Source organism: Trachemys scripta, chromosome 8 (genome assembly GCF_013100865.1).
Source record: "Trachemys scripta elegans isolate TJP31775 chromosome 8, CAS_Tse_1.0, whole genome shotgun sequence".
Lineage (NCBI taxonomy): Eukaryota > Metazoa > Chordata > Testudines > Emydidae > Trachemys > Trachemys scripta.
The window spans coordinates 45,705,325-45,730,736 of record NC_048305.1 but is presented as its reverse complement, the minus strand read 5'-3'; the positions used below and the strand labels follow the sequence as shown (position 1 = coordinate 45,730,736).

At 45.8% G+C, this 25,412-nt stretch overlaps 1 protein-coding gene across 1 annotated transcript in view; it reads right to left on the bottom strand.

Moving 5' to 3' along the window:
- Window positions 1-18,727, bottom strand: part of VAMP4 (vesicle associated membrane protein 4) — a 33,657-nt gene extending 14,930 nt beyond the window's left edge. Inside the window, exons 1-4 of the mRNA XM_034779390.1 lie at window positions 18,594-18,727; window positions 16,510-16,639; window positions 11,180-11,226; window positions 10,660-10,710 (exon numbers count right to left, since the gene is read on the bottom strand). Coding sequence (XP_034635281.1) covers window positions 10,660-10,710; window positions 11,180-11,226; window positions 16,510-16,575 — 164 coding nt within the window. The 5' untranslated portion in view covers window positions 16,576-16,639; window positions 18,594-18,727. The remainder of the gene's footprint in view (window positions 1-10,659; window positions 10,711-11,179; window positions 11,227-16,509; window positions 16,640-18,593) is intronic.
- Between the last annotated feature and the right edge of the window lie 6,685 nt (window positions 18,728-25,412).

The window sequence follows — 25,412 nt, the reverse complement described above, 5'->3', positions numbered from 1 at the left end:
CCTAGGGCAAAAGATACATCAAAGAACATTTCCAATAGCTAATAATTCACGCTTCCTTAGCAACTACAATCTGAGGATCTCAAAACACCTACCACCAATGATTTCATCCCTGAAACACGGCCATGGGATAGGAAAGTATTATCCCTCCCCATTTCACAGATGGAGAAACTCAGAAAAGTGACTTGCCTCAAGTCGCAGAGCCAGGAATAGGCCTAATAATAATGATACCACCTAGCTAGCATGTATACAGTGCTTTCCATCAGTAGAGCTCAAAAACATTTTACAAAAGAGTTATCATCATCCCCACTTTGCAGTTGGGGAAACTGAGGCATGGAGAGGTGAAGTGACATGCTCATGGTCACCGAGAAGACCAGTGGCAGAGCCAAAAAACAGAATCCAGGTCTCCCAAATCCCAGTCCAGTGGTCTTTCTGATAGCCCACTCTGCCGCTAGTTCTCACACACCTAATTTTTCTGTCTCCTGAGACCATATGTTCCTCTCATCAAAGCAGAAGATATTATGTGGACAGTTATGCATGGAGCATGTATAAGAACTCCTATTATAATAAACCGCAGATTTGAAAAAAAATCAGGGTTCAAAATAAATGAGGAAAGAGCTTTGGGGGTCTGCAGCTCAAGCAGTCTTACAATCTGAAAGGGATTTAAAATATACAGCATACCGATAGAGAAGCTGTCATCAAAACTGCTCCAGATGCGAAAGGCCTAGAGATGCAACTGCAACTATTAAATCGGAAGTTCCAAACATTTCTAAATGAATAGCGAAAGCCAACCCATCACCACAACAATTGTAGGGCTGATCTTCAAAGGCACAAATGTCCCCTGGGTGCCACACTTCTGGGGGCTTTCAATAGGAACTGGGCAGCTAATTGCCTTTTGTGCCTTTGAAAATCTCCCGCTACACGTGCTCATTGCTCCAAAACAGAAAAGAGGGAATTCAGTAAAAAACAGAATAGCAGCACTTGGCTTTTCAAACTTCTATTAATAAAAAAACTGGAAACACGGCAGCATAGCCATCTGAAGAAGTGAGGTTCTGACCCACGAAAGCTTATGCTCCCAGTACTTCTGTTAGTCTCAAAGGTGCCACAGGACCCTCTGTTGCTAATTAAATAGAGAGGGCTACGCGTCTGTCTTGGCATTTCATGCCAGGCTTCGCAAACCACTGCAGCCATACTTTTGTAGTTCCCGTCATCAGCAGACCCCTCTGAAGCAAACTGCTGGCTTAACATTGAGCTGGAGAGGCTGTATTTTTATATGGACGAAAACCAGGCACAAAATATTATTCTACTGTTGCACAAAAAATAAACTAGCCCTTTCCTGCAGCATATCATAAATTCAGCATGAATTGTTCTGCTACAGGTAGAAGTCTGACTCCCCACAGCTGCTTGAAATCTTCCGCTACAGAAGGGCAGGAAGAGCTGCTAAATCTATTGTTTGTCAACCATTCCCTATTTTGATGAAACAGGCCTGGATACTCACCCAGTGTTTCATCAGCTGCCTCTTAAATAAAGAAAACAATATATGACTCATGACCAAGGCAATCTTAACAGACTTTTTTTTTTTTTTTTTTTTTAAACTTCACATTCCTAAATGAAACATGGTAGTAGAAGAAGTGCCAGCTATTCCAAACAGACCATCTTCAAATACCGGATCTACTAAACACATCAGAATCACTTCCAGCGAATTCATTTTCTTCCTTTATCATGACGTGCTGAGACTACCCAGGGGCCAGCAGATGCACTCGTTTTACACTGGATGCACACACCCAAATACCCATATAATTAAAACAGTGATTCACGACGAGCACCTAAACAAAAAGGAGTCATGTTGTCACAAAGCATAGGCAGTAGGACTTCTGGTGTCACTATAAGCCCTGGACAAACTTGGGTGACTCACAGGCAATTACTGCTTCCAAGCATAAGATGGGTGATGAGAGAAGAAAAACAATCACTGGAAAATTAAAAATGAAGGGGCCGATCCCGCTAGCCCTCTGTTTACCAAACTCTCACAGTTTGGCATGCGGAGGGCGAGCAGACTCAGGGCTAACATTTGAGACGCATTTACTTTGCTTCACAGTATGTGGATGTTCTTAAAATTATTCATTGGCTTTAAAGTAATGAAAAGTCCTCCCAATGACAGGTCTGTAACCAAATTCTCTTGGTTCAAACCACCAGCAGGAATGTATAAGGGATGCAAGCGATGTTACATTAGAGTCAGAAAGGAGAGGATCCAACTTGAGGGAAGGTGTTCAAGGAAATCCGTGCTATGTACAAGACTCAAAGCATCAGTCATACACATCGACCTCTGAAAAAGGTCTGTATTAAATGACTATGCAGCTCCAGAGGACTAAAAGTTGGACACTTCAAATCTCAGCATCCCAGTGTCCTCTGATTGCAGATAAAAGCTATGCATAGAGTGCTCCAGATCATTATTTATTTTATAGTTACGTCTCAAGGCTCCAATCGTCATCAAGCCACCATTGTGCTAAGCATGGTACACATGCATGGTCAGAGAGAGCCCTTGCCCCAAGGAACAATCTATATAGACAAGACAAAGTGCAGTAGAAAGGAAGGATTATTTATCCCCATTTTACAGACAGGAAATGGAAACACAGATTAAAGGGCTGTCTATGCCACAAGCCAAGGGATGATTGTAGCCCAGGGAGGCATACCCATGCTAGCTTTAATCTAGCTAGCACAGGGAACCGCTGAAGACAACATAGTGGCACCGTCTGGGAACTAGATGACACACCTGCCAGGGACCATGGTTACCTTCTCTGGTTCCTCACCTGTGCTAAAGCCCATGCCACCACATCTTCATTACTATTATTACCTGTACTAGCTAGATTAAAACTAGCCCAATTATGCCTACATTCATTTGCAGGGTACATCTATCTTAAGTGACTAACCTAAGGTCACACAGAGAGTCTGGGACCTGACCCGGGAATTAAACCCAGATCTTGAACCCCACTCCAGTCCCTTAACCATAAGACCAACCTTTCTCACTGCCAGCCAAAGAGGCCTCTCTAGTACGGGAGTTAAAGATCACAAAGGTCTATTCACAGTGCAATTTTGGAGCAAATTTACCATTTTCAACTAGTTCTATCTGCTTGAGGTTGGAAATTCAAGCAATATTGAAAACAAAACATTTTTCATTTTATCAGAGTCCACTCCCCTGCCAAGTAAGAAATGTATTTACAGGGAGAGAACTACTGGCTTTTCAATAATTTTGCTCCTGGGTCTGTATCCTGCCAGGTTTCCAAGTGGAAAAAATTGAATTCATCCTTGCCAGGAAAGTGAGTAAAACAAAACCATACACGTCTCCCATGGCCCCACTTTAGACTAATGACTACAAAGATGCTGGTTTTAAGAAGGACAGAACATCACGCAAACCAGAACACCAGCAATAAGATCACTCTCAGCTTAATTCCATTTAGTGTCTGCTTTAATGATCTACCAAGTTCTGAAGGAAAGGAACCTATCTTTCCCTTTTAGATCCACTGGGCTATGAACTGACTAATATTAGGTGCAATTCATACTGCCAGGCTAAAAAAAGGTGTCACATTCTTCAAGTGGCAGAGACGAGTGACAAAGGCACCATGCTACCAATGTGACCTGGGCGGCCTCTCCATGCCTGTTTTGGGGAATAGTCAGTTTACCAGCAGGCAGCATTGGCTGCACGTCTCCTCCTACTCTCAGTGATGTGTTGTACACCTGGATGTTATCACTGAGGTCCCATGTACTCCGTGGCACATTAGACCTCTGATGCAGCCACTTGGAAGGCAGGGAATGAATATGAAACAGTTATGCCATTAACAAAGCAGACGCCTTTTATGCATTTTGACATTATGTCATTTTGCACAGCCTCCAATATGGCTCACATTTTCATATTGACAACGCAAAACTACACTGCAGAAGTCGTTGGGGGCGGAAGGAATATGACTGGAGGGTTTCTAGAGCTAAGAAAGGGGCAGTTGGAACCTTAGAGCGCTAGGGGGTGGGGGGATGTATGGCCCATTTGGGGTTGCAGGAGAAACATATTTTGCTGCATGCTTCTGAAAAAATGATCAGTAGTGAAACAGTTCGTGTTGATCATTGAATGGCCATTCTCAGGTTTCAGAATCAACACAATTGCAATCAGTGAGGCAATTTGCACCTCTCTTTAGGCCTGGAGACACTAGAAAGGTTAACACCCATATTACAGCAATGGTGCTTTTGCACAGTTGGTTGCAATAACAGAAAGGAATCAAAGGCCTGGTCCCCACTAAGCCCCCACTTCGGACTAAGGTACGCAAATTCAGCTATGTTAATAACGTAGCTGAATTCGAAGTACCTTAGTCCGAACTTACTGCGGGACCAGACGCGGCAGGGAGGCTCCCCCGTCGATGCCGTGTACTCCTCTCGGCGAGCTGGAGTACCGGCATCGACGGCGAGCACTTCCGGGATCAATCCGGGATCGATTTATCGCGTCTTAACCAGACGCGATAAATCGATCCCAGAACATCGATTGCCTGCCGCCGGACCCTCTGGTAAGTGAAGACGTACCCAAAGAGTCAAGGTGGGAGAGGTAATATCTTTTACTGCACCAACTTCTGTTGGTGAGAGAGACCAGCTTTCCAGCTCTTCTTCAGGTCAAGGGCTCTGTGCAGCTGGAAAGCACGTCTCTCTCACCAAGAGAAGTTGGTCCAATAAAAGCTATTACCTCCCCCACCTTGTCTCTCTAATACCCTGGGAGCAACATGGCTACAACATTGCAAACAGAAAAGACTCAGGTGATTTTACCCCTGCGTCATAAAAACCTGCCTTGAACAATTTTTTCATGATCCATTGATAAATGACTGAGTCCTCTTTACAGTAGTAGTCAAACACTGGTAGAGCTCTGCTATGGCTGTAATATGGGTGCTAAAGTTCCTACTGCAGATGCACTCTACTCTAGGAGCAATTGTTTCAAACTTTGCATATTCAGAAAGACAAATGCTACACTGGTTTCTGTTCAATTTAAATTTTTAAGGTCAGCTTCACAAGGCTAGAGTCAGTCATTGTCTCAATGAAAGCCTCGATTCTGGAGCACAATTTGGCAGCAATCTCCAGAGCTGCAGAATCCACTGGGCCGAGCTCATTAGCATAACTAAGAAATCTGCTTAATGTCAACTTCTGTGAGTGAACTGTAGAGAGGTACTGTGAAAGGTGAAACAGCCACAAGTGTGATACAACATTTATAGTCAGTGGCGATAAATGTAGCACATTGGGGGAGGTTTTCTAAAGTACCTAAGGGATTTAGGATCACATCTCATTGCCTTAAATGGGACTTCTGCTCCTAACTCCCTTAAGTGCTTTTTAAAATCCCACACAGCTCAAGTATCTCATGGGCTTAGCCTTGGATTATTCCAGTAAACCAAATTCTAAGTAATATCAATAACCCTCCTGCCCCCCAAAATGGTTGGAAGGCTAGCCTTAAACACATATGCTTCCAGCTTGTCTACCATCAAGCGGCAGTAGGTACCTGCAAACACTGGTGCATAGGATCCAATACCTAACTGAGATAACTGACTGACATTCCCCCCCCCCCCCCCCCATGTAAACCTGTTTTAATGTTTAATACTGGTGAGAAGTGCCAATCTCAGAGCCCTGGATTCCAGTGCCATTTCTGCAGAACAGGTATGGTACAAGGGCAGTGGTACATGCTTCCCCACCCATTCATCAATGCACCTGAAAAGGTGACTTGCAAAAGGGAACATAGCGTTTGGGTTATACCCTTTTTAGCTTCTGTTGATGTAGAAAGGCAACATGAAAAGTTTGGGGTTTGTCCAATTCTGCTCGTTCTCTACAATCAGTGACCGTCTCCCAAAAAAAGAAGTACCAAAAGTGCATTCCAGCACTATCACTTCTAAGTGATAGTACCCGAAGGACTAAAACACCCAGATAAATGCTTTAAGAGCATTCTGCAACGTTTCAGCACGACTCAAGCCCTGGTTACATTAGATATTCATCCCTTCTCTAGCTAGAAGATGCTCTTATGATTTGAGAGTTAGCACAATGACGACATCATGAGGGCCCAGGCCCTAGGGTAAACCACATTTATTTATTGGAACAAATGGTTGTGCAGTGTCTAGCCTAGTCTTCATAATTGTGTTGTTAACTTGAATTAAATTAGTGACCAAATAACTCAAGTTAAAGCAGGAGCATAAACTCTAGTCTAGTCTCTAAGACTTTCTTTCTAAAGCGAGAGCTAAGCAATGGAGAGGGGAAGGGATTTTTAGTCAGACCACTCAAAAGTTTTTTTAAATGCCAATGACTCAACCTTGCTCCTTCAGCTCAGGCATTAAGAGCTCACAGTAGTCACTCCAAGACCACCCAAAAGTCCTCCAAGCAAAACTAGGGAAACTAGACATTCCTGATATTTCTGAGGTTCAAAATACCTTCCAGGCCTCCTTCACAAGTACATCATAAATATCGGTAAAAGGGCACAAACCCAATTTAAAAATAATCCTGTGCCAGTCACCTTGAACCCTGAGCACTAGGGGCAAGAGCATAGCTTAGGCTATGCAGCCCATTCCACCTTCACCTTTCTGCCAAAACCACCAGTTAGAGGCAAACATGAAGTGGACACCTGCCTACTAGCATCAGTCAGATTCACCAACTCACTGAACAACAGTGAGAAGCCAATGATTTCCATGCAGTTTTTTTCCAGAACTACTAGGAATGTGCTGAATACAAAGGAGCAAATAGTTACGTAAGGAGCAGCAAACCCACAGACCTACAGGAGGAAATTCCTTTGGTCCACCCCACAAACGCAGGCAGATATCCGAGAGAGTGTAAGAGGCCCAACTGGGCTGTTTCCCAGTGTAAAGGGTATGAACTCCCCCTCAGCAAGTTGGAAACTGGGCTGGGAAGAAGTGACTTTACCAGCCGCTTCTTATTGTAAAGCATGACCTCGAACGCGCCCATGCTGCACCTGGGTGAGCAGACGCCCTAAATCTGTCCTTTACCCTACACCTGACAACATATTTATGCCTTTGACGTCCCTCACCTCAACTAATAGGACCCCCCTGCCCCTCTGCTCTACCTTACAGGCCACTGCTAGAGTCTCCTTCCCCTCTTTGAGAACCCTCACCAATTCCCCTTACCTCTCACGTTCAAGGCCCTCCACAACCTTTTTCCATTTCTGCTTCGACTCCCCCATTATTCCTCCTTACCTATTCCCTTTGCATCCTTCTATCATTTTCTTTCACTCTGCCCCTTTTATCTCCACAGACTCTCCCGTGTGCCCAACAGCCACCATCTGTTCATCCTTAAAAAATCTCTCTTGCAGCCTTTCAACAACAATTGAACACCCACTTCCCTCCCCCCACAAAAAAACAACCAAGAGAAATCTGCACCATTGTAAGCTTGTACCTTCCTCTGGCCAGCAGGTACAATATGCATCTAAACCGTTCTGGTGGAACAGTGACTGTTCAAAGATCATAGATTCCAAGGCCAGCAGGGACTATTGTGATCATCTCATCTGACCTCCTGTATAACACAGGCCAGAGAACTGCCCCAAAATAATTCCCAGAGCAGATCTTTCAGAAAAACTTCTAAATTTGATTTTAAAATTGCCAGTAATGGAGAATCCACTACAACCCTTGGCAAACTGTCCCAGTGGTTAATTACTCTCAGTTAAAACTTTACACCTTATTTCCAGTCTGAACTTGGGTCACTTCAACTTCCAGCCACTGGATCGTGATATACAATATCTGTTCTCCATGTAGGTACTGTACATATAGAGCATAATCAAGTCACCCCTTAATTCTCCCTTTATGTTCCAGACAGCACCGGCACTTACTAAATAAAACAGTACAAATAGAAATGGTGTTCCACTGGAGAATGAAGGGTGGACTACAGATACACAGCAAGCTGCCTAGTATAAGAATATAGATAGACACAACAACTAGCTTGTCTGTGGGAAGCACCATTGAGAGAGAGAGACAGGTTGAGAAGAGACATTATGTTTGCCAAGTAGATCACCCCACTGGGATCACATCTCTGGCACTGGCCAAATCTCAAATCTGATGCATATTGGACATTAACCATTCCACAGAGGTACAAATGTATTGTTTGATGCACAAACATTATAGACTTTTCCCAGTTTCATTTTTCTTCCCATCACAACCTCTGCCTTTATCCTCCATCTCCCACGGAATGCCTCAAAGGAGATTCCTGCCAGGGAGAACAGATTTGATACCCCCTGGCTCCTGTCTGGCTCAACACCCATTCCTGACCAGCTGTTAAAGATACCAGGAAGAGAACAATTCCTGGTTCCCTTGCCTCTAGAGACTACTGATGATCTGGTGCTACTTCCCTTTGGGCTGGTCTACACTGGGGGGCGGGGGGGGAGGTGTCTATTCGCGTAGCTGAAGTTGCGTATCTTGGATCGAATTACCTGGGGTCCACTTGGCGCGGGATCGACGGCCGCGGCTCCCCCGTCGACTGCGCTACCACTGCTCGCTCTGGTGGAGTTCCGGAGTCGACAGTGAGCGCGTTCTTAAAGAAACGCGATATATCGATCCCGGCTAAATCAATTGCTACCCGCCGATATGGCGGGTAGTGAAGACATACCCTCAGTCACAGAAGCACTCTCTTTACTAACACTTGCCACTTTCCAGACACTAGGACTTTCATGAAAGAGGACAACAGATGATGTTCTTTTAATTTAATAATCAGAGACTGTAGGAATGCATAGCTCCCGAATCGCCAGCCCACGGGCGCGGCAAACTGCTCCCATGGCAACGAGGCAGGAGTGACCTTCAATCCAGCGTTTGTGTTTGGGAAACTTATTTGGCTGATTTGTTTGTTTCCTCGCAGCTGGCATTCACGCGCTCAAGAGATGGGTTCGTTATCTTATGTGCATGTATACTGCCTGGCTTTTCTAGGCGCAGGAATGTAACCACTAAGAAGTGTTGTAAACAAAGTAAGGAGAGAAATAAAAACCCCAGGAAAAGTTTTCCTGGAGGCTTTTTGCTTGAGGCTTTTAAAGCTCTCTGGCTACCACAAACCTGGTGTTCTATTTCCTTTCCTGTGTCGTCGCCACAAGAGACAGCACTGGCAGAGAAGGTAAGATCTCAGTTATTATATTTAGTGACATTAGCTTGTTGCAATGACTATAATCTTCTACCCTGGCCATACAAACTTGTCTGCCCAGATGATGGTAACTGAAGACTGGCAATTGGGTGAATCTATCTACTTATTTAGTTCTAATTGACTAGCCCAAAGTAATTAGCACTATGGAACATCATGTCACCTTTCCCAATAGCCTGCAAGTAGAATAGCTCATAAGGAGAATAATTTCAAATGCACAATGGAGCCAACTTCACAGTATCTATCTATAGCTCTTAATCTGAACCATGTCCCATCAAAATTTCTATGCTGTGCAGGTGTATGACTCGGGTCTGGCCAGAACTGCTTTTAACCACATGGGATCAATATAGACTAATCTCAGAGAGGCACTGGCTTTTCCTCACATAAAACTAAAGAAGAATAGAGATTCTGAAGCCACAAACTAGATGATTGAATCTGGTTTACACAAAGCTGATTGCCATCTAGATTTCCCCTGTGAAATTTCTATTCTAGCTCTCAAGAGTGAAATGTACAGGAAACACAAATATATTTCAACAAACCGATGGTCCATTTATGACACACATTCTCCAGCTGCGGCCAACCTTTCCCCTCGGTCACTGTGCAACAAATGCTACCATTATAGAGTCGAATAAGCTGGGACTCGCAGTAAACAGAGGCACTGAAACCATTGCCAGGAAATTACTCTAAGAGAAGGGATCTAGTTTTGTTAGTTTCTTCGCTTTTGTTCTGTATAATTGGTGGTTAGAATCCAAATTTTAATTGTTTCCTGTTTGTTCAGCTGTTTTGATCCTATTAAATCTTTCCAGGTCTCCAAAAGGTCACATGCATCTGCTCCCTGTATGATAAACTGAAGTCCAAAGGACTGCCAGGTGCATGAGAAGTCTGGGTAGCACTGTACTCCTGAGCAAAAGGATCTACTTGGAACACCAAGGGGGCAGACAGGAGAGGGATAATAAGGCAAAAGATGTGACAAGATTGGATGGGAAAGGCAACAGCAGTGGAGGCACAATAGTGGCTCAAACTGAAAACACTATCTTTACTATTCTGTAAGGAAGTTTTGTTATGAATGTTAAATGGTTCCCCAGCAAATGTAACAACAGTTTTCGATAGCGCATCAGGCTATAGTGCTACAAACCAATTTGTGCACCCATGCTAGACCACGATTAACTGTTTGATAACTTGGGAGTTGAATTTCCTCTGCTTGAAGGCAGATGGGCTAGGAAATACCGGTGAGAAAAGATTAAGTAGGAGTTGCATTCCCATTGTAAGACTAAAGAGAAACATGTTGGTAACTAGGGGTGACCAGATGGCAAGTGTGAAAAGTCGGGACACTTTTTCAGGGGGGGAGGGATGTGGGGGGGATGGGCGGGAGAAATAGTTGCATATATAAGACAAAGCCCCTAATATTGGGACAGTCCCAATAATATCTGGACATCTGGTCACCCTACTGGTAACAAGGCAGCACAATTCAAAAATACACACATATAATGGTATCTGGACTATGGATCCAAACTCTAAGAAACTTACTGCCTGATCTTGTCATTCCTGGGTCCAAACCTTGGTCCTGCAGGTCCTCTCCTGCCAGCACAGAACAGACAGAGTGATCATGAATCCAATACACACAGGAAAGTCTATCTGAACCAAATGGTTTGGTCTTTCATAGGGTTCACAAAGAGGTGACATTTCAAATTAGGTCAAAGCACGTGCAACAGGAAATGATCCTCCATCAGCAAGGAACTGAACAAGATCCCAACCAGAGGGCCTCTTCCACCCCTAACTGGTGAGCTGCCCCAATTTTATTTGCTTAATCTTAATTTATATTCATTGCTAGTGCTCCCCCTGATCTCACAGCTGCTGAATCAATCATTCCACAGGAATCAGAAACAGATGGCAATGTTTCATTCCAATCAGTTCTACCCATTAGTAAGAAGGAGCTGCCTTATATTTTCAATTTCCCCAGTTCTGGTTTGAACAGCGATTTGGCCCATGATATATCGTATCCCCCCACTTACTCCAACACCCACACAATACCCATATAGCTACTCACAAGAAAAAGTCCTCCTCCTCATCAGAATCTTCTTCTAAAAGGTTTCTCTGCAAACATAGAAAAAATGTTAGCTTCAATCACTTAGAAACCAGAGTTTCTCTCTCTCATATATCCACCATCCTTCTCACCACCGGCTGTACATGACTTTGGAACACATCAATGCTCTTTGTTAAATGACCAGAAGGGGTATTCTTCTCAACCGCAACCCCACCTCCCAGAGGTGGAACTGAAAGTCTCTACATGATTACCAGTAAACAAGAGACATTTGCCAGTTCAGTAAATTACAGAGAACTGCTACTAAGCCACTGGGTCAGCTCTCTTGTAGCCAGTTTTAATGGTGAAAATTAAGTCAGTTACAATGGATTTCTATCAATTCCTGTTTCTCTATGTAACGAACCGTCAAAATTCACTTTAAAATAAGACTAAATAAAATGCCTAGGTACTCCAGTCCTTAAAGCACTGCCATATACAGATTAAATCCCAATCAGTTCCCAAAGGGCCCATCTGTAAAACATTACATTCAAACCACACTACCTACTAAAGTCTTTCGAAATCTTATACCTCATGTAATTACCCTATATACTCGTTCATAAGCCGAATTTTTTTAGTAAAAAAGGGAAGCACCAGAGAAGGTGGTCTGCTTATGAAGGGTATAGAGAGGCAGAAGTGGGACACTGCCCCTCCCCCCAACAGAGGGAGCAAGGAGAGGCAGCAGAGCCAGAAGGGAAGAGGCGGGGCCAGAGTCTTTCTCCCCTGAGCCTCCGAAGCAGCTGCAGCTCTGGGGCTGGCAAGCTGCAGCCCTGCCGCTCAGCTCCACCCCCCAGAGCAGGCTGTGGCCATGCCACCCAGCCCTCTGGAGCACGCTGCAGCCGTGCCGCCCGGCCCAGCCCGCTGGAACATGCGGCAGCAGCACCGCCCGGTCTGGCCCACCGGAGCAGGCTGCCCAGCCTGCCGGAGCAGCTCCAGCCAGTCCAGAGGCATCCTCCCCAGATAAGGTGGGAAGGGATGGGATGGGAAGGGAAGAGTGTGGGGGTCCCGGGCTAGGGGTGGGGTAATGGGGGGGTGGTCACAGGGGTTACTCCCCTGACTCCCAGCTTCTCCCCCCACAAAAAATTCCCAACCAGTTGCTGTCCTGGCCCATCAGGGTAAGCAGCTGGCACGCTGGGACACTTTGTTTAGTTAGGTTTACCTCTGTGCCTGCAGACGCTGGAGGTGAACAAACCATCTTGGCCCACCAGCAGCTTATCCTGATGGCCCGGGAGCCAAAGTTTGCTGATCCCTGAATTATAGGGTCGGCTTACGAATGGGTTATAAACATTTTCCATTTTTACTTATCCATCTGGGGGGGGGGGGGGGTCAGCTTATAAACGAACCAGCTTATGATAGAGTATAAAAGGTACTTTGTTTTGTCCTACCCACATGGAAGACCATATGCATTTCCATCTCAGAAGATGCTGTGGTTTTTAAATAAACTGTCACCTGATGATATAAAGAATGGAAATGAGGATTAAATTTAATGGATCCTCTCTCCCACCCCACCAGCAGAGGGGGTTTGGCTGTTAACAGAGAGGATGAATCTTTCCAATTTTCACATTGGAGTTAAGGTTATTAGTGGGTTTTATGACTAGAATGCTTTGCACTGAGTGACAAGTTCCTATAGTATCCCATACTGTGACTGCCACAAAGATGCACAGGGTGGAGTTGAATTTGACATCTGGATTTTCCTCTTGTTCAGCAACAGGGTCTTGGAGAGGGGAGTACATTCTGGTACTGGGGTTATTTTCACACTCTCTTATGTTACATGTTGCACAGTTACCACAACACTCTTTAGTAATGCTTTTTGGCCTCCATTACAAATCAGTGGATGATCCTCAGACTGACCTAAGTCAGTCTTGAAAAAATCCTACTGTACCGAAAGTTCATTTGACAGGTAAAATATCATTAGATTTTATCATCATAGTAAGGAGAGTCAAGTAGATTGGGCACCTGCACTGAATATTTTCATGACAATCTTGTAAGGTTACTTTAAATATAAGACATTGGCTTGGTTCTTCTTTTAAATAAATATAAATATCTCCTTTTAGAGGCTGTTGGCATGCTTTATCTCCATAACAGATGCTCCAACTCTACAAGTCTATATCCTTTTTGAGAGTTAAAAAAATAGTTGAGAAGGAAAAAATTCTTTGGGGTTCTCTGTCCCGCACTGGACTGTCAGGTCTCACCCCATCCTCACGATGCTTAGAGATGCTGTTCCCCTTGTGTTTGGTTTTAAATTCCCATATTACGAGTGTTGAGGCCCATCTACACTACAGCTTAAACTGCATTTGCTGAACCAGTTTAAACAGAGTCTAGAAATTGTGTTCTAGCCTAGGTATGGACTTATGTGGTGCAAAAGCACTTCCCCTTGCAGCCAAGTTGTCAATCATCTCACTAGGAGCTATTATGAGCTAAGATAAGCTGTATTTGAGGCTAGAGCCTGGCTTCCAGACTTGGTTTAAACACTGTTTGACCCCCTGCACTGTGGCTAGACAAATCATGTTCAAATCCACTTAATATGTAATAATGATTTAAACAAGTTCAGCAAATATATTTCCAAGCCCAGCATAGAGGGGTCTTCGATACAGAAAGTAAATTCCACTGCGACGTATAATACACAAAGTATAACTTTACAGGAACATTTTAGACATCATATTTGGGCATGAGTAATTGCAACACAGCCAGTACAAGATTTGCCTAAGCAGCGTTTCTCAAATGCAGCCACCGCAGTCGCAGGCGGCCACCAGGGGTTTTTCTTGTGACCACAGCCTCCTGGGCAGTGATTTTTTGGGGTGGGTGGGGCCACAAAGCATTCACCCCCTCCCTGGGGTCACCAGTAGGGGTTGGGCCCTGCCCCCCTCTGGAGCCATAAACACCAGAGGGAGCAGATAGCTAGTGCGGGCCTCTGGCTCACCATCCTACCATTCTAGTCCCCGCCTTCACCAACCCTCCATTGCCCCTGGCCCCCACTGCCTCCCTACCCACCTCTCCATTCAGAGAATAATTTGTCCTCTGGTTTGCCAAGGCTGAGTAAGTTTGCTGTGAAAGGCGATATTAACAAATATCAGTTTTCCCAGGAGCAGACTTACTAGCTAGCAAGTCTTTTATTAAAAAAAAAAAACAGCAACCAAAAAAATCAAAAGAAACTACTACAAAAAGAAGAACTTGCAAAGCACCTTATTTTGTTTCTATTCTGTTTAGGTCCTGTAAAGAATAGAGACAACTGTACATGATTTTTATTACTGAGTCTGCAAAAAAACCCTTATGTGTCACTTTTTACAGCCTAGATTAACTGAACAGAGAATGCATAAATTACAAGACTCATTTAAAAACAAAGCTATATCAGAGTCTCTTATCTTAAGGACCTATGCGATTAGGATGCTACAGATAAGAAAGCTGCAATTTACCCTTCCCATGGCTTATGTCATTAATTCCCAGCCTAGTTATATCAGTTACCCTAGTGCTCATTTAGAATGTAAGTGCCCAGAAGAAAAGAAATCTGCATGCAAATTACAAATAAATTACACAAGAAAATGTGCAAGTTGAGAATCCTGTAGTATAGCGATTCCACTGCACACAGAGAAATGTAATAAAAAGCACTGCTGAACACCCTGCCTTGAACTAGTCTAATGCTACACTTCATGGTGAGGGGTCAGGGGTGAAAGTAGAAATAGTGACTTACTGGTATGGGACTGGGTTGGGGCTGGCTCTGGCCCCCGGAAGGGGTGGGGATTGGGGGGGGGTCAGAGCCCTGCACCGGTAAGTGCCCTCTCCCCCGCCCCCAGGGTAGCAGCGGCAGCTGGGGGCTCTGGCAGCAGTTTAAAGGGCCCAGCCGCTGCTACCGCCCCAAGCCCTTTAAACCGCTGCCGGAGCCCCCAGCTGCCGCTGCCACCCAAGAGCTCCGACAGCAGGGCTCCGGGGGCTGCCCCAACGGCGCGGGGCTCCCCTGCCTCTACCGCCCTGGGCCCTTTAAATAGCCGCTGGAGCCTGCCGGAGCAGCAGTGGGGCTCCGGTGACTATTTAAAGGGCCGGGGCTGTAGAGGCAGCGGGAACCCTGTCCCTTTAAATAGCCCCCGGAGCCCCATTGCCACTACCCCAGGGCTTCGGCAGCGGGGCTCTAGCGGCAATTTAAAGGGCCTGGGGCTCCAGCCGCTGCTGGGAGCCCCAGGCCCTTTAAATTGCCGCCTGGGGAAGCCAGGCCGCGCTGGTACGCCATACCGGCTTACTTTCACCTCTGTGAGGGGTGCAAATACCTTTGCTGCTGCAATACAGCAGTTCTCTGCACAATCAAATAATCGATGACTGGGACATTCTGATATTAAGCTCTTTTTCCCACTCCCCATCTGTAAAGAGCCACTCACACCTATAGCACTATGTAAGTAATAGATGCAGCTAATCTGTTTAAAAGTAAGAACCACCCTACAATCTTTGTTATGTATTATTTATATCTAATATTTCCTCCAAAGTAAGCAGTCTACACCAGGTGACCTGAAAATAAAAATAAATCAAGTTACTTCACCAAGTGTACTGAATGTTCTCCATCTGCCAGGCTAAGAGGAGGTATTCAGCGTATCTAAAAATAATGTCACTTCATTAATTCCCTTTATATCTCACCAGCCAGGTCCATGAAGCTGTGGAGCCCTAGAATATATCACTGTGTTACACCACAGTTACAAGAGAACCCTAATGGAACATGAAACAGCCTTTGAGGATGGGGAAGAAAATCAATTCAATCCCTTTTCTGTAGACAGTGCAGTTATCAATTTCTGGCATTTAAATCTTTGTTGTGTCTCCTCAACACAAACACTGACACACACATCATTTACAAAATGGAAAATACTTAGCATGCACACACAGCACTCTGTCCCAAGCTGGCTCCATGTTCCAATGGAGTTGTTCAATAGCTGTGAAGTCACGGAGTGATGCATTCTACGGAATTAGGATTGAGTGGAGCTAGACAGAAGAATTCAATGGGTCCTCCCACCATGCTTTTTGAAAAGGTGCCTTTTCAGCTAACACACTGACTGCCCCACTTAGGCTGTTGGTGGGGCTACTCAGCATTGGTGGATTTCATCCATTTGCGGTCCACTTTAATCATCCCCTCCACTGTTTCAATGGCATTGAAGTCATCAGCGATGAAGCTGTGTGGTTAGGCTCACTCAAAGATGGGTCTCAGGCCTCCAGGGAGTGCAGAGTTAGCAAATACTCATCCCTCTTAATTAAGGTAAAACAAGGGGGGCTGGGTACAAAACATTAATAAATGCAAACAAGACTACTGGCTGTGAGGCACTCACCCTTTCGCTTTTCACCGAGCCGGTGACATCGTCGTCATTTAGGTGACGCTTGAATTTTGGAGGCATGTTTTCTACTCACAGAAATGGTCTTGATCTTCCTGTACAAGGAGGTGGCAGAGAAATACACTGCCTAGATGGGAGAGTGGAACAAACATCTCTGAGATCTAATTGTGTTGCATACAATTTTCTATCAGATCATGCAAGGAGTTAGTCACTCTCTCCCCTTCTCCAGTGCCCAGGAAAACACAGACAAGTTAAACAGAATCCACCTACAAATGCCATAGACAAGAGAATGAAAAAATCAATGAACAACCACAGCAACGTTATGCTTTCATGGACCCAAAAACCCTTCTTTAATGGAACAGATCATTTAGTTTAGTCTAATTTCTTAGGCCTTGATCCTGGAAACACTTAAAGGTACATGCTTATCTTTGAGCCTGTGACTGAGTGCCACATGTGAGTGTCTGTATGATCAGGGCCTTAGCCTTTAAACTCTATGGGGCAGGGACTGTGTTTTTCTACATCTTTGTACAGCACCTGGCACATAGCTGGATGGTTTCAGAAAGTCCTTTGGTACAAAACCCAACAGAAACCAATTTTATAAAAATAAAAAAATAATAAAAAAAAAAAAACCCACAAGAGTAACTAAAACAGGAAAGAAAAGAACTTTGGCCCAATAACTGAGAGGTCAAAGGTTCTGGATCCAACCAGCAGTAGTTCCCTGAGCCACCCAGCTCCACCCTAAGCTACTTTCCATCCCAAGTGTGGCTTTGCTGGTTTGACCACCACCACATTCCCCGACCCGGGGAGTCAGTGGAGATTAAGAGTTAAAATCCCAGGGACCCTCCACCCTGGAGAGGGCATGTGGAAAACTGCACAGATACCAATAGGGCTGTGACAATACAACAAATGCAGGAAATTTAGCAAACGGCCCAGCAAAATGAGCATTGTCTGCTCTCCTTAACATAGCCTGTCATAGGGCAACAGGGCAAGACATCTCCTCATTTAGTGATTCACAACCAGAAGGATGGGATTGCTAATACAGGTAAACAATAACATTCCAGACCCAGGAGCACAACAGGAACAAACTACGGATTCTAGGTGAAGTCACCCAGCCAGCTGTCAGGAACCAGTGAGTACAATGGTCATAGGCTAGGGGTGTGTGGCGGGGGGGAGGGGGGGTCACCCAGCTGGTTGGGACAGAAGCAGGGACCACAACAGACACAGGCTGGCTATCAGGGAAGCAAGGAATACCATGGGCCAGGCCAGGGGTTATCGGGGGAGTCATGTGGCCATTATCAGAGGAGAAGCAAGTGCAATGGACACAGACTGGAGAAAGTTATATGTTTGTGGAGATCCCTCAGTGCAAGGAAACTGCTTTCCCCCATGCTTCTCTTAGGGAAACTTGCCCCCCCCCCAGGTTAACCCCACCATGTAAAATACAGAGCCTGGGAGCAGAGGAAGGAGCCGCTTCATACAGCAGACCCTAATACCAGCTCGGGTGCAGAGTGAACGTATGCAGCGCCACCAGACTACAGCAGAAAGGGAGAATAGCTCTGCAGCCAAACCTATCTGGGGGCCCCTAAAGCCCCTCCCCCACATAACCTGCTCCCCCGCACAGATCCCCCTCCCCAGGGCCCCCAAACTTGCTCCCATCACAGAACCCCTCCCCAGGCCCCCCAAACCCTGTCCCCCATAGCCCTCCCACAGAACCCCTCCCCAAGGGCCCCCAAACCCTGTCCCCTATAGCNCCCCCCCCACAGAACCCCTCCCCAAGGGCCCCCAAACCCTGTCCCCTATAGCCCCCCCCACAGAACCCCTCCCCAAGGGCCCCCAAACCCTGTCCCCTATAGCCCCCCCCACAGAACCCCTCCCCAAGGGCCCCCAAACCCTGTCCCCCATAGCCCTCCCCCAGGACCCCTCCCCAAGGGCCCCCAAACCCTGTCCCCCACAGCGCCCCCCCCAGAACCCCTCCCCAGGGCCCCCAAACCCTGGCCCCCATAGCCCCTCCCCAGGGCCTCCCGCTCCATGTAGCGGCCCCTCCGCGCGGGGGACACGCTACGCTCCCCCGCGTCCCCGCTCACCGCTCCGGGCCAGCTGGGAAATGACCGGGGCTGCGCGGAGGGGCCCAGCAGCGAGTCAGCTGCTCTATCGAGCACTCGGCGCTTCCAGCAGAGGCGAGGGCGAGCGCCGAGTCATCGATTCCCAGCGTGTTGAGTCCTACCGGCTTCCGTCCCAGCTGGCATTGAGCGGAGGAGAGTGAGAGTCCGGGGGCACAGCCCTGGCTGGCTGGAGAGGGGGAGGGGACGGAGCCGATGGAGCGGGAACGGAGCCCTGGGGAGCGAGAGGGTGGATGGGGAGGGGAGCTGGCTGGGAAGAGGACGGGATACTTAAGTTAAATACACGTGTAAAAGTTTACAAGCTTGAGGCCTTAGCTTTTATCCTGTGGACCCATCAGTGCAGGCCAAAGAGAGGCCCCTGCCACCAGGAAGTCTTTCTTACACGATAATATAGAAGTTGAGTTGCTTTACACCGGAGAAAGCAGTCCTTCTGTTTGAACCCTAAATAAGCAAGTAGCTACAATCCTGAAGGGTACAGGAGCTATCCCTCCTGGGGGAAGGGATAGCTCGGTGGTTTGAGCATTGGGCTGCTAAACCCTGGATTGTGAGTTCAATCCTTGAGGGGGCCACTTAGGGATCTGGGGCAAAATCAGTACTTGGTCCTGCTAGTGAAGGCAGGGGGTTGGACTCAGTGACCTTTCAGGGTCCCATCCAGTTCTAGGAGATGGGATATCTCCATTAATTTTAAAAAATTCAAAGTGTCTCATCCTACAGCAAAGACAGAGGAGGTCTCAAACGTGTGTCCTACAGACCAGGCTTTGAATAAAAGTTGGTCATGCATTCCTGATGTCTGATTTGTGTCCATTTAGCCTTTTTCGTAGAGATTGTCTGGTTTGGCCAATGTACATGGCAGAGGGGCATTACTGGCACATGATGGCATATATCATGTTAGTAGATGGGCAGGTGAATGAGCCTCTGATGGTGTGATTGGGTCCTATAATGGTGTCGCTAGAGTAGATATGGGGACAGAGAAGGCAACGGGGTTTGTTACAGGGATTGGTTCCTGGGTTAGTGTTTCTGTGGTGTGTAGTTAATAATAATTAATAATTAATGGAGATAGTTGCTGATGAGTATTTGCTTTAGGTTGGGGGGCTGTCTGTAAGCGAGGACTGGCCTGCCTCCCAAGGCCTGTGAGAGTGAGGGATCATTTTCCAGGATAGGTTGTAGATCGTTGATGATGCGCTGGAGAGGTTTTAGCTGGGGGCTGTATGTAATGGCTGGTGGTGTTCTGTTATTTTCCTTGTTGGGCCTGTCCTGTAGTAGGTGACTTCTGGGTACCCATCTCGCTCTGTCAATCTGTTTCCTCACTTCTCCAGGTGCATATTGTAGTTTTAAGAATGCTTAATAGAGATCTTGTAGGTGTTTGTAGGTGAGGGATTAGAGCAAATGTGGTTGTATCTTAGGGCTTGGCTGTAGACAGTGGATCGTGTGATGTGTCTTGGATGGAAGCTGGAGGCATGTAGGTAAGTATAGCAGTCAGTAGGTTTCCGGTATAGGGTGGTATTTTTGTGACCGTCACTTACTTGCATTGTAGTGTCCAGGAAGTGGATCTCTTGTGTGGACTGGTACAGGCTGAGGTTGATGGTGGGGTGGAAATTGTTGAAATCCAGGTGGAATTCTTCAAGGGCCTCCTTCCCGTAGGTCCATATGATGAAGATGTCATCAATGTAGCGTAAGTAGAGGAGGGGTGCTAGGGGACGAGAGCTGAGGAAGCGTTGGTTCCAAGTCAGCCATAAAAATATTGGCATACTGTGGGGCCAATGTTTCAATGTTTTTATTTTCCTTACAGTCAGACACCCTGTTTATGATAGTGTTATTATCAGGAAAATAAATTGGATTTGAACAAGCTGAATTTGAAACCATGCTATGTTTTCTACCTACAGTAACAGAATTGTCAAGACTTTTATTGTTGCATCTATAAGCGGAATCTGTCCTTTTCCCTCTCCAAATTAATTGGAGGATGAACTTTGACATAGAGGAAGAAATTTGTTTCTCTTGCCTGCTTACACTGAGGAGGACTAACCGGCTGAGTTTTCATTCCAAGCAATGATTTCATGTTTTTAATTTTTATTTTGTGCCTTTGAGACTAAAATATTAAAAGGCTAATCTAACACCCAGAGGAGCAATGGGATTCTTCTTATTACTTTCAGTGGTTTTGAATAAGGCTAAAAATGTTTACACAACCACATGCACCATATGGTTTAAAAATAAGGGGTGCTATGAGCCAGTTTCTGGCCATGGATACATATACAACTTGCATTGAAATTAATAGAAGGTGGGGGTGTATATGATACATGACGTCCAACAGCAGAATTAAACACTACCAACTTCCTTATGACCCTAATGGATGTAGAATCACCAAGTGAAGCAAGAGAAAACAGACCACAGTGAGGGCAGGTCTACACTACCCATTTATATCAGTGCGGCTGAGCTGCTGTAGCACGTCTGGTGAAGACGCTCTAAATTGACAGGAGAGAGCTCTCCCATTGACTTAATAACTCCATGTCCAGGAAAGACGGTAGCTATGTCAGTGGGAGAAGCTCTTCTACTGACATAGTGCTGTCTACCCAAGGGGTTACGGTCGGTATAACTATGTTGCTCAGGGCTGTGGATTTTTCACACCCCTGAGTGACTTAGTTATATCAAAGTAAGTATGTAGTGTGGACCAATCCTAAATTTGCACTTCACAGCCTGAAGAAAAAGTAAAAAGCAATTGTTTACATTAAGTGGGTGTTTTGAAATGCTTCTTAGGCCCAGATCCTCAAAGGTATTTAGGTGCTTGACTCCCATTGAAATCAAAGGGAATTAGGTGCCTAAATACCTTTGAAGATCTGGATTTTCAGGCTTTTATCAGTGAGACCCCAATCCATATTAATAGACTCAAAAGATTTTAAGCCCAGAAACAATCATTAGATCATTCTAGTGTAGGGGTGGGTAAACATTTTGGCCCTAGGGCCATATTGGGGAATAGAAATTGTATGGCAGGCCATGAATGCTCACAAAATTGAGGTTGGGGTGCAGAAGGGAGTGCAGGCTCTGGGGTGGGGTTGGGGATGAGGAGTTTGGGGTATAGGAGGGTGCTCCGGGCTGGGCCGGAGGGGTTTGGAGAACAGGAGGGGGATCAGGGCTAGGGCTGGTGCAGGGGGTTGGGGAGAGGCTCAGGAGGTGCAGGCTCCGAGCAGCACTTACCTCAAGCAGCTCCCAGAAGCAGTGGCATGTCCCTTCTCCAGCTCCTATGCAGAGGCGTGGCCAGGCAGCTCTGCACGCTGTCCCATCCACAGGCACTGCCCCTGCAGCTCCATTGGAGCGTGTAGGAGCCAGAGTGGGGCCATGCCATGGCTTCTAGTAACCACGTGGTGCGGCCCCTGACCCTGCACCCCGGCTGGAGTGCCAGAGCAGGGCTGAGCCGTATGGTGTGGCCCCAACCCTGCACTCTGTCTGGAACGCTGGAGTGGGGCCGAGCCGCTGGTGCGGCCCCCCCGACTCAGCACCCCGGCCGGAGCAGGGCCAAGCTGCGTGGTCCGTCCCCTGACCCAGCGCCCTGTCCGGAGTGGGGCTGAGCCACGTGGTGCAGCTTGAAGGCTGACTTAAAACAGCTCACAGGCCAGATCCAGCCCGCGGGCCGTAGTTTTCCCACCCCTGTTCTAATGTGACCTGTATAACATGCCAGAGAATTTCATCCAGTTACACCTGTATTGAGCCTACTAACTTGTATCTGACTCAAGTACATCTTCCAGAAAGGCTCCAGTCTTGCTCAATAGGCACCGACTCCATGGGTGTTCTGGGGCAGGAGCACCCATGGGGAAAAAATGGTGGGTTCTGAGCACCCACCAGCAGCCCCACGGATCAGCACCTGTCCCTCCCCACAGCGCCTCCCACCCACTGGCAGACCCGCCAATTAGCACCTCCCGCCCACCACGATCAGCTGTTCCATGGCGTGCAGGAGGTACTGGGGGCGAGGGGGGAACAGGGTTGGGAAGAGGCAGGGCGGAGCGAGGGCAGGAAGAGGCAGGGGGCTTGAGGGAAGGGGTGGAGATAGGGCGGGGCCCAGGGCAGAGTGGGGGTTGAGCACCCCCCGGAAACCAAAAAGTATTTTTATCTATCCCTTTCTTAATGATTCCCAACATTCTGTTTGCTTTTTTGACATCCGCTGTACATTGGATGTTTTCAGAGAACTATGCACAATGACTCCAAGATCTCTTTCTTGAATGGTAACAACTAATTTAGACCACATAATTTTATATGTATAGTTGGGATTATGTTTTCCAATGTGCATTACTTTGCATTTATCAACACTGAATTTCATCTGCCATTTTGTTGCCCAGTCACTCAGTTTTGAGAGATGCTTTTGTAGCTCTTCGCAGTCTGCCTGGGACTTAACTACCTTGAGTATCTTGCATATTTTGTATTGTCTGCAAATTTTGCCACCTCACTGTTTACCCCTTTTTCCAGATCATTTATGAATATGTTGAATAGGACTGGTCCCAGAACAGACCCCTGGGGGACACCACTGTTTACCTCTCTCCATTCTGAAAAATAACCATTTATTCTAACCCTTTGTTTCCTATCTTTTAACCAGTTACCAATCTATGAGAGGACCTTCCCTCTTATCTTATGACTGCTTACTTTGCTTAATAACCTTTGGTGAGGGCCCTTGTCAAAGGCTTTCTGAAAATCTAAATACACTATGTCCACTGGATCCTCCTTGTCCACATGCTTGTTGATCCTCTCCACGAATTCTAGTAGATGGGTGAGGCATGATTTCCCTTTACAAAAACCATGTTGACTATTCCCCGACAAATTATGTTCATCTATGTGTCTGACAATTTTGTTCTTTACTATAGTTTCAACCAGTTTGCCTGGTACTAAAGTCAGGCTTACTGGTCTGTAATTGCCAGCATCACCTCTGGAACCCTTTTTAAAAATTGGCGTCACATTAGCTATCCTCCAGTCATTTGGTACAGAAGCTGATTTAAATAATAGGTTACAGACTACAGTTAGTAGTCCTGTAATTTCACATGTGAGTTCCTTCAGAACTCTTAGGTGAATACCATCTGCTCCTGGTGACTTATTACTCTTTAGTTTATGAATTTGTTCCAAAACCTCCTCTAATGACACCTCATTCTGGGACAGTTCCTCACCTAAAAAGTGTCACCTAAAAAGAATGGCTCAGGTTTGGGAATCTCCCTCACATCCTCAACCGTGAAGACCGATGCAAAGAATTCATTTAATTTCTCCGCAATGGCCTTATCATCCTTGAGTGGCCCTTTAGCATCTCGATCGTCCAGTGGCCCCACTGGTTGTTTAGCAGGCTTCCTGCTTCTGATGTACTTAAAAAAATGTTTGCTGTTATTTTTTGAGTCTTTGGCTAACTGTTCTTCACATTCTTTTTTGGCCTTCTTAATTATATTTTTACACTTCATTTGCCAGTGTTTATGCTCCTTTCTATTTTCCTCACTAGGATTTAACTTCCACTTTTTAAAGGATGCCTTTTTGCATCTCACTGCTTCTTTTACTTTGTTGTTTAGCCACGGTGGCTCCTTTTTGGTTCTCGTACTATGTTTTTTAATTTGGGGAATACATTTAAGTTGAGCCTCTATTATGGTATCTTTAAAAAGTTTCCATGCAGCTTGCAGGTATTTTACTTTTGATGCCGTACCTTTTAATTTCTGTTTAACTAACCTCCTCATTTTTGTGTAGTCTCCCCTTTCTGAAATTAAATGCTACAGTGTTGGGCTGCTGTGGTGTTTTCCCCACTACAGGGATGTTAAATTTAATTATATTATAGTCACTATTGCCTAGTGGTCCAGCTATATTCACCTCTTGGACCTGATCCTGTGCTCCACTTAGGACTAAATCAAGAATTGTCTCTCCTCTTTGAGTTCCAGGACTAACTGTTCCAAGAAGCAGTCATTTAAGGTGTCAAGAAACTTTATCTCTGCATCCCGTCCTGAGGTGACATGTACCCAATCAATGTGGGGATAGTTGAAATCCCCCATTATTATTGATTTTTTTATTTTAATAGCCTCTCTAATCTCCCTGAGCATTTCACAGTCACTATCACCCTCCTGGTCAGGTGGTCGGTAATATATCCCTACTGCTATATTCTTATTATTTGAGCATGGAATTACTATCCATAGAGATTCTATAGTACAGTTTGGTTCATTTAAGATTTTTACTTCATTTGATTCTACACTTTCTTTCACATACCATGCCACTCCCCCACCAGCACGACCCGTTCTGTCCTTCCGATATATTTTGTACTCTGGTATTACTGTGTCCTATTGATTATCCTCATTCCACCAAGTTTCTGTGATGCCTATTATATCAATATCCTCATTTAACATGAGGCACTGTCGTTCACCCATCTAATTATTTAGACTTCTAGCATTGGTATATAAGCATTTTAAGTGCCAGCAATCTAGCAATCTGGTTCCATTTTGGTTTAGGTGGAGCCCATCCTTCCAGTATAGGCTCCCTCTTTCCCAAAAGTTTCCCCAGTTCCTAATGAATCTAACCCCCTTTGTAAGTCTCCCACTATAAGGCCTTTTTTCTAGCCCTTGATCCTGCATTGTGATCTGTGCAGGTGATGTGCTGTGTTTAAATGGAATTCCATGGATTTCAATGGGGATCCACGTTGGCACAGCAGTCCATCTGCATGGGTGGCTATTGTAGGAGGAGGGTTCCAGTAGTTTTTGTTTGTATTTTAACTCTGTAGATCACATTTAAGAAGCCTGTATCTTCTTCCTCACTTACCCACACAGGGCTGTTCTCCAAAAAGTT